Source organism: Phocoena phocoena, chromosome 10 (genome assembly GCF_963924675.1).
Source record: "Phocoena phocoena chromosome 10, mPhoPho1.1, whole genome shotgun sequence".
NCBI lineage: Eukaryota > Metazoa > Chordata > Mammalia > Artiodactyla > Phocoenidae > Phocoena > Phocoena phocoena.
The window spans coordinates 73717672-73727710 of NC_089228.1; the positions used below are offsets into that span (position 1 = coordinate 73717672).

At 45.0% G+C, this 10039-nt stretch overlaps 1 protein-coding gene across 2 annotated transcripts in view; it reads right to left on the reverse strand.

Moving 5' to 3' along the window:
- MRPL14 (mitochondrial ribosomal protein L14) overlaps positions 1–9940 on the reverse strand; it is an 11504-nt gene extending 1564 nt beyond the window's left edge. The window contains exons 1-2 of one of the 2 annotated variants that reach the window (XM_065884611.1): positions 9874–9940; positions 868–959 (exon numbers count right to left, since the gene is read on the reverse strand). In XM_065884611.1, coding sequence (XP_065740683.1) covers positions 868–938 — 71 coding nt within the window. In that variant the 5' untranslated portion in view covers positions 939–959; positions 9874–9940. Of the gene's footprint in view, positions 1–867; positions 960–8465; positions 8601–9873 lie in introns of those variants that run through there. The other variant, XM_065884610.1, reaches the window with a different exon arrangement.
- Positions 9941–10039: the final 99 nt, after the last annotated feature.

Sequence of the window (10039 nt, forward strand, 5' to 3'; positions counted from 1 at the left end):
CCAACCCTGGGCACAGGGCTCGGTAAACACTTGCAGAACGAGTGCACGAACAAGGCCAAAAGGCATGTTTGCCAACAGGAATGCAACCTGTGCTCTCCGCCCTGGCTTAGCATCTAAATGGGGAGGGGAGAGGTTGTCAAACTTCCATCATGCTTGAGTTTATGGTAATAAGTATGTGATTTAAAAAATATATATATATATATATATATTCCATTTTTAAGAGAGAAGGGTTTCCCCCCTTTTGTTTATATGTTTTTTTAAAAGTGAAATATTATAGTTGATTTACAATGTTCTGCTAGTTTCAGGTGTATAGCAATGTGACTGAGTATATATACTCATATATATCTAAAGTATATATATACTTTAGATATATATAAAATGTATATATATCCATATAAATGCATACAGAGAGTATATCTATGTATATATATACATATATATGTATATAGAGAGTATATATACACACATACGTATATAGAGAGAATATATATGTGTATATATGTGTGTGTGTATATACAAAGTGTATATAAAATGTATATATATACATTTTCTTAAAAGAGAAGGTTTTAATGCACTGGAGGAATGATAGGGTTGAAAGACATCAGATTCACTATAAGAGTCTGGCAAGGATGGAGGTTTCATCATTCTCCATATCCACTCCCAATCCCATCCTCAACAGCAATATCACCTCCTTACCTATCCCCCTCACCTGGCCCGACCAAACCCCAGTTCCATCTATGCCTTTGGATTTCCCTGACCCCAAGCCCACCTCCCTGAGTTTCCACTCCCACTCTAGTCACCAATACCCCACCCTGACAGGAGGCTTACTCAAAGACACAGCTTTAAGAACTTAATAGGAAAAGTTACCTGAAACAGCGTTGGCTCAGTGCTCTGCTCACGTGGGCGAAGGGGCCCCAGAGCCCAGTAAAGAAAGCCATGGGATCCCAAGATGGCAAATCCTGCAGGGAAAAAGGGGGGAAAAGGATTTATTTCTAAGTCAATGTCCACACTCAGAGCCAGTAGTTTTTGGTGTTTGGTGTTTTTGTTTTTTTTTTTAAGACTTTTGGGGACTTGTGTGGGAGATGGCACTTCGAGCAAAAGATCATTAGTCACTAAATATAAATCTTAGTGGTTAAAAGATACGCAGATGATTAGATGGAACTCCAGCTGCAATTTTGCTGATTCATATTCTAACTGGGGTCAGAGAGCTGGAATGGCCCACCACAGTTCTCGCTGTAGGTTACACAACAGCACAGAGAATGCCTTCATAATTATATCACCTCCACAGCACGAATCCTCTGGGACACACCCAGGCAGGAAGCACTTCCCACATCCTCCACAGAGGAAAACCTGCACACTGGCCCCTTGTTGACACTCGTGTGCCTCCTGAAACCAGAACTTTTACTCCCTGGAGGAAAGCAGATTATCTGAGCAGCTGCCCACGTTGTCTGTCACCACATCACCTTTCCCCCAAATGTAAAAGCCAGAACACCTAGACAGCTCAAGGTTAGCAAAGTAGTGCCAAAGGATGCCCTTGCCAAGTCACTGACCAAGGCCTCTATTTGGGTCGGTCTCCCAAATGATAACGTAACACAGAAAAACTACCTACTCGCTGTACAGCAGAAACTAACACAATATTATAAAGCAACTATACCCCAATTAAAAAAAAAAAAAGAAAGAAAAAAAGAAAAACTACCTACCCTACACTGCAGCTGAAAGTGGGCTTTGGGAGAGCAAGCTGGAGACAAAAGAGCAAACACCAACCCAACACTGGTGACTGCAGCTTGCAGAACCTCAACCCTGTGCTCCCTAGCACCAACCTATATGGCCATCCCCAGGTTCCTGAAACACCTGGGCACCAGTGAGGGGAATATTTAAGAAAAACCTACAGCCAGCTGGGAATTCCAGCTGCAAGACATGCCTGTTTTCCACCCACATGTTTGGCTACAGAGGGCCTCATTCAAGAGCTCTGCTGAGAAAGCCTCTACCACTGTAGTATTTACACACAGCTTTGCCTTGCATAAGTTCAAAGCACCTTAGATAAGAGTTTATTTAATAATGGTGGGGGAAAACTCACTATTTACTTTCACAGAAATACCTAAACACTCCAGAAATGCTTATTAACTACAATTTAGCCTCAAACCTCAAACTTATTCGCCAGTGTTTTCCTTAAGACAACCCAGGAAGCGTTGGCCAAAATGTAAATAGGATCAGAAACATATGCAAAAGAAGGCGGCCTACTTACAGAACTACTAACATCTGACACACAGAATCAAAGACTATCAGATGAGGCCAGCTTTACCTTCACAGCCTGGTAGCCCTGGAGAAGGAGCTCTGAGCTTCGGCTTCCCCATCTGTAACATGGGGTTTCCCCACCTGTAACACCTATTCACAAGACGGTCCTGAGGTAAGCCATGCAAAGCACAGGGCATGATGCCCGCACTCAATACACCCTCAATACCTATTAGCCCTCTCCATCATCATCGTCATCACATCACGTCCCGTTTCGAAGATCAGGAAACTGAGATACAGAGAGAGGAAGGGACTTGCATAAAGCCCCATAATTAGCCAAGGGCAGAAGCAGAACCAGAAGTGGACTCAGCTTAGGTCCAAGGGTCTTCCCTCCACACCCTACGGCCTCACTCTGCCGTAAAAAGCCCACTTCACACAGGAACTCAGGGTGAGAAGCAGCTTTGAGGGTCACCTGGTCTTTTTCTGCTTTCTTTCTTTATGAAAATGTATCGATTAGTTATAATGTGTCTAAGTGCTTTACATTATCGTCTCATTTAAGCCTCACAAAAACTACGAAATGGACACTATCATTAGCCCCATTTTATACAGGAGGAAATGAGGCCTAGAGAGGTTAGATCATCTGCCCAAGTCGCACAGCTAGGAGTGACAAAGCTGAAATCTGAACCCCAGAAGTCGGCTTCCTGAACCCACCCTCTGAATCAGCACAGTTAACATGGTAACTTTAACTTAAATATTAATATTTTTCCAACTGTTAGATCATCCTTGTTCCATCAAGAATACTGATGTCACATGAACATTTTACTCAGACCTAACTCAGTGTTTGCTGAATCAACTGAAATGCAGACAAACACCAGGTGAAAGTCATTCACTTTCATCCAATTTAGGTTTTGAATACAATTTGAAGTGTAGGTGGCAAGAAGAGCTCCACACTCTGAGCAATAATGGAAAATTGGCTTTAAAAAAACGGAATAAAAAAAGTAGCTCTGAAAAGCAGTCCTTCTGGTCCAGGCTGCAGTTACGTCCAATCTCAGCCAAGCCTTCCCATCTGATGATGGCGGGCCCCTACTCTCACTCCCTGGGAGAAAAGAGGCTCCTCGGCTCCTCCAAAGAACCCTCAAGGTTAGTCCAGCGCCACCCACATTCCTTCTCCTGAGAATTGCAACATCCAGCCTCTCCACACTGCATCGCTTCCTCCAGAGCATTTACGTGAGTCCAAGAAGTGCAGAAGTGCCTGGAGGCTTCCCAGAACTTTCCCAACTTGGGCATAACAAACCCCACCATTCAAGGCACCTCCCTAAAATCTACAGGCCAGCCTGTGCACAAACCACACCCAGGCCCCCTCTCTCTGCCTTGCTGAGAAGCCACCACCACAACCTGGGTCCATCTCTGCCCAACCAAACTGCTCTGGCCCCAAACACACCTCCTGCGAGCAGCTCTGTGTAAGGCTACAGCATCTGCTGTCACCCCTCCTGCACACCAAGGACATCCGGGCGTCCTGTGCCAAAGGAACTCTCACTGTTCCAATGTTCACTATCCAAACTCAGACATGGAATAACTCTGGATTTTTATTTTATTTTTTTATTTCTGGAGATGAGGCTGATAGCCCTTAACATTCTAGTTCTTGCTACTCAATATCCACAGTAACCACAGAGATCTTGACAACATGGCATCTGAACTCACTATAGGAGCTCAGGAATCACACAGACTCCGGATTACCTGTTACTACCCTCAAACACAAAAGTAATACATTCACGGCTGCAGGGAGCACCTCCATTTTCACAAGAAAAGACCAAATTCAAAGACTTTTCACTAGCTCTTTGGTGGATCTGATAGTGACCTCCAGACCCAAAGGACTTAAAGACATCAAATGGACAGCAGTAAGCATTCCTATGAACTTGAAAGCATAAAAGAAGCAAATATACTTGTATATTTGTATACAAAAAAAGTCTGTGGTCCCCTCCACTGTCACCCCTGCAAAAGATCCCAGCAGGTCCTGACAGAGTGGGAGTACAATAAATACTTGTTGAATAAAATAAATGAGGTAGCCAACAGAAAGACAGATTCCCCCACCCACGGCTCGACACAGGGAAATCCAGACACTGTAGAGATCTCATCCATATATCGGGAACCAGCACATCACATGCAAACATGCTTTAGGAGAACCATGGTGCTGGTCATGAGAGGATTAGCTCATGCTATGTCTACAGGCCCCTGGAATCATCTCCTCGGTCTGGTGCTTACACGGCCCACTGTGAAAAAACACCATTGCACCACTAAACAACTGCTCAGATCAGGTAAGAGTAATGAGGGCTGCAATTTATTTCAAAGCAACTGACTGACCTTGATGTTATTTCCTAGCATAAATCCATCCTGTAGACATAGGCCCTGATTCACTTCAAATCAGTCTGTATAGAGTGCTTTGTCTCACAAGCAATGTTATTCTGAGTCCTGTGTTTGCACAGGAAGCTAACTCCAATGATATTTCCTCCTCTCCTCTCACTCAGAGGAGGCCAGGTATTCGGAAGACTCCAGCGCCAGAGATGGCTGTTCATGCCACTTCCTGGTCAGCACTAGTACTGCCATCCAGGTTTAGAGTGTGAATAATAACCTCTGGGGTGGGAGGATGGGGAGGGCAAGAGAAGGAAGGCAAGAGACAGTGAGAGAGGGAGAGGGAGAGAAATCAATACAATCCAAGAGCCGTGCTTACTTCAAATCTTAGTTTAACTTTAAGATCTCCCTTCAGTTCTGGAGGCCAGGGAAGACTGTAGATTTTAGGGACACACAGGTGAGTTTTTCACTTGGCATCACCTTATAGGTCCCACTGGAAGAACGTTGCTCCGTGAGAGCAGGGACCGTGCCTGTCCCGTCCAGCGCTACATGCTCAGGACCTAGAACAGTGCCTGGCACACAAATGGAGCTCACTGAGTATCTGTTAAATGTAAAAAATTTATCTGCAATTGCAATTCATCCTCCAGCTCCAGAGAGGCTCCGTGCTGGTGGGTTGGTGGTCTTTCTTGTGCCCTTCACCCAGGCTCCCAGTAACTTGGGGGAGCTTCCTAGACACTGAGAGCTCATTTTTAGCTAATTGTAATACATAGAGACTGAACTAGAAAAGCAGACAGAAAGAGCCTAATGCTTTGTAAAAACTTAGAAAGTACCATTACTTGAACTTTAGGAATCAGCAAAATGTTGTACTTAGTATCACAGATCCACATATATTTATACATTGTCTCTACCTGAACAGTTTCCATCTTTAGGTGCCTGGCACGTTTCATAAATTTTAAAGGCCTTTCAAGAGAAACAGGTTCTAAAGAAAAGAGACAAAACAAAAAGTTCAGCCCAACTGCAAAAGAGTGTTTAAAGGAGATTCTGTTAGTAAGTGACAGAAGTGAAAAGAAACACTAGGAGAAATCAAGTGCAAAGCCCAGCCACAAAACGGACAAACTCTGCCTAGTGTAAGGATATAAATGTCCTTAATTAAAGCAGGAAAAAGCAGAGGCCTAGCAGCTTCGAGGAAACAAAAAACAAAAGGGAACTCCCTGGACCCTCTGCCCTGTCATGCTGACAGCCCTTCCCATCTCCTGCAGGTTTCGCCCCAATCATTCTGGACCAAAAAGTACTCGTGTTTGTTGCTTAAATACTCATTACTGATTTGTCCCGGAAGCATTCTCTTTCAGGAAGTTTTGTGAATTGTTTTTTTTTTTTTTTTTAAAACACATCTTTTGTGAGTTTTTTTAACCTCACATAAGTATACATGTTACACTTCTCAAAGTACTTTCACACGGATCACTTTCTTGGTTGATTTCATTCTTGAGCACCCAGTAGAAACAGAAAGATAAATAACAAAGAGCAACAGTTTGGGGAGGGTTGATTCCTAAGGATTTTTAACAGTTCTGAAGGTTCAATAGAGCAAGTGCCATTTCGCAGGTGAAGAAATTAAGTCAGAATTGCTAAGCGACTTGTCAGCTTGTCCTAGGAAGGGAAGAAGGGTAGAAGGCTGTTTCTACTACACCCTGCACAATACTTGCCCAGCTAAGGTGCTTCTTTAACCACTAATAGACTTCACAGAAACAAAAACACCCCACACAGTGCAAGTATTCTTTCTCCTCTCTTAAAGCTGCCACATAATCTTTTAAAACTCAGGAATTAAAAAGCTGTCTTTTCAATAGATACCTGCACCACAAACAGCACAGCCTGGGACCAACACTGAAGCTGATTCTGATACATTTGCAAAGGTGTGAGTTTTCACAGCATTACTATCAAGAAGCAATAGCAAGCCCTCATTAGCACCATGGGCTGTTTCTACCATGGCCACCAGTGAGGACCCCGGTTCTCAATCTGGTTCACAAAGAAAAACACGTTTCCAGGGTTCTTGTCTCTATCTGTTGGTTAACTATATGTGTTTATTTACCTGTATATTTGTTTGCTCCACCTTGTTACAGATTTAAAATCGTGGTTCTTAAAAATATCTGACAGCTCTCCATTATTCAAGTTGGTTTTTCAATGTGTAGATCTTACCTATTTCTAGCTTTGCTCCCCTGCCATCCCCACCTCACAGGTGTGCAAACACCTATAGTTCCAGAAATAAGTTTATAACATTCTTGGTATGGTCTAACTCAGAAAAACGGCACAAGGCAAAGGTAAATTCTACTTAATCACGTACATATTTCTTTCCTATTAGTACCTCTACCAAGCCAGTGGCAAGGAGCCAGGTTTATAGAGATGTCAGGTGGGCTGGCAGGGGGATGGGGGTGGGATGAAAGGCCCAAAGAAAGGGTGTCTCCTCCACCCCCCCTCCCCTCCTCTCCTGCCAAGTCTGTTTCCTTGGAATCCACTACTCCAGGCCTCAGTGACTCTGTCAACCAAGGGTCATTGGTAAGAGCAAAGAGGCAAAGAAATGAACGTGTTTTAGCTTCACTCATGTAAAGGATGGTTTTTCAAGTGGGAGAACCCCTCTCTGAATTAACCAGTAGGGCCCAGGTCTGCAGCATAAACAGTTTGTTTCCCAGATTCTGACCAGGGAGAACAGTCTCACTCCCTGATTCTCAGGGCAGCACTATGGATGTCTCTTTAAGATCACTCAGTCCTGAAAGTGTTTTTCAGCTTAAAGTAGACTAGGAAAAGCACTCCCTCTTTTCTAAAGACAGATGATTTTTTTTTTTTTTAAAGTTTTCGACAAGGAGACTTTCTCACTCTGAGTTGTGTTTCACTGGTGAATAATAAGCTACCTGGCACTTTTCTTAATAAGAGAGCATATTACCTGACCCAGAACAACATTTCTGGGATCTGAATCATAGCCCTCTCCTACAAGCTGGTTGTCATGGCTAACACACATGTAAAATCACACCAGGGTGAACCAGAACAACCCACTGGCCTCTAAAAAAGGATCAATCGTAACCTGATTTTTGAGACCCTCCCAAGTTCCCACATGGCCATAAAAACTATCCAAGTAATGAAAAGAACAGGAAAATCCATCTTATGTGGGTCCAGGTGTCATAATCCCCCAAGACGGGAGTGGGGTAAGACAGGCTTCAAAGGACTCTTGCATCATGTAAGATTCTAGATGATGAGGAGAGTCTAAATAATTATGTTCAGTGCTCAACAGAGCACCTAAAAAAATGGACTCCAGGGAAGGTTTTTACCCTTCATATTCAGGGGCACTAATAAAACATCCTGGCCATTGTTCCTTCATGGATTCCACGGTGTACTTCATTCAGTTCTCATTTCGGTCTTTTTGAAATGTTTCCTCTTCTCTCTGTTAGTATGTGGTGACCCTAATTAGGCACAGGCAGAAATAGATCTGGAATCCACCACATGTTAACACACCTAACTGCATTATTAAAAAGATCCTCAGGGGTCTCAAACCCAGGTAACTCCGGACTCCCATTTCCATTTTCCACATATCCATTACAAGGGCTACTTGGCAATGGATCACACCAGATTTTCAACCATAAAATCAATACAACGTGTAAAAAGTTCCATAGAAAATATACATCCAAGAAGCTCTAAGGGCAAAACGGACAATTCCATAAAAGGGAAAAGCAACAACAACACAAATAGGACAGATTCCTTTTCATCTAAATGTCTTGCTGCTACCCAAAACAGCTCCCAGAATCAAACCTACAAAGACTCCTCTCACCAGGCAGTCTACCATACACAGCTTAACCCCACCTCCCTTTCTGGCCTTCTTAGGAAGGCAACCTACTTCCTACCCCAACAAAATCCTTGCTCTTCCATTGTACGTATTTCCATGAGTGAAGGGTAAACTGTCTTCTAGCATAGTAACCTCCCTGAAAAAAGAGACCCACTCTGTTGTTTATTCTATATCCCTGGTGTGCTAACTGCATCCTCGTGGACAATTTTAAATGACTCTAAACACAGGCTGATGGAGCAAGAGCATAAACAGGAGAACACAGGAAACCAATGTGTTTCAAACTTTTCTGTGACACACAGAAACGCACTGCATAACACCTCCTAATACACTCACACACTCACACGTGTGTATACCTGAAGCAAGTGTCCAGAAACAATACTCACCCTTACTAAGTACAATGCTCTCTGATATTTTCTATTCTACTTCATTTTTTCTTAAATGATGGCCATGATCCACTAAAGTGATTTCCAACTAACTGATGGGACTCAGTTTGAATGGGAATTCAGTTTGAACTGCATCAAAACCTTACAGCTTCATTACACAAGCTACTAATGAACCCTTGAAAAAGCCAGCAGACAGCAGAGACACTGGTCAGCCACAAGAACCAGACACACCCAGGTAGGCAGTGCCCTTCCTCTGTCCAGCAGCCCAAGTTCAAGTATCTCCCCAGCTTTTCCCTAGTAACCCGAGGTGACTGGTGACTCTGTCATATGCTCTTTAGTTAACCTCTTTATAAATTGAGTCCATCAATCCCTTTGGGTAGCAAAGTTCATTTACTGCCCATGGAAAAGTTGGTATTCCATGTGCCTCTGTTATCTATTTTGTGGGTAACATACAGGAGACACACACACACACACACACACACACACACACACACACACACACACCTCTCCTTCCTCTCTCTCTTCCTTCCAGCCTTAATTCCTGGCAGGTGCGGCCTCTGATGAAATGAGAAACCAGGGAAACCCCTGAAGCCAGGGTAGCCACTCATAGGCATGACAGTGAAAGCGATGGACTCATTCTCCACACCACAGAAGCGCCTGACAAACGAGTCACAAAGTCATCTCAAGACCCAGATTGGGAAAGGAAAGGGAGAAACAGAGAAGTAGACAAACCCGAGCAGCCGCGCCAGAGTGACCGGCCGAGGCCACCTCGTGAGACCTAGCGGCAGCCCGCCCCAGTCCCCGGGAAGACAGGTGAGCGCAGGCCGGGGGCACGGGGGTCACAGCGGCCACCGGAGCCCTCGCCGCCCTTGGGGTATGGGAGGGAGGAGGGTCCGGGTCAGAGGACTCCTTCCCCGTCGGGACCCTCCCACTGCTCCTCCACCCCCAGAGGGCCCACGATCCTCGCACTCCGGCCCTTCCTCACCCATCCCGGAGTGTGCGCCACCCCTCCTGCGGGGAAGCAAGGGAGAGAGGAAGCAGAGAGTTAGGAGAGTGACGTCCCCTCCCCCCTCCACTCCATACCGCCTTCGCCGCCCTGGAATATCCTGCCGCGGGCCCCCACAGGCCCAGGGCCGCCTTCCCCCTACGCGGCCTCTCGCCCTGCGCCTGCGCGTCGGACCCAGCTAGGCGGACGGCGATCTGAGAGTGCGCCCGCTCCTTGCGTGTGCCGGCGTGGGGGGAGGGACCT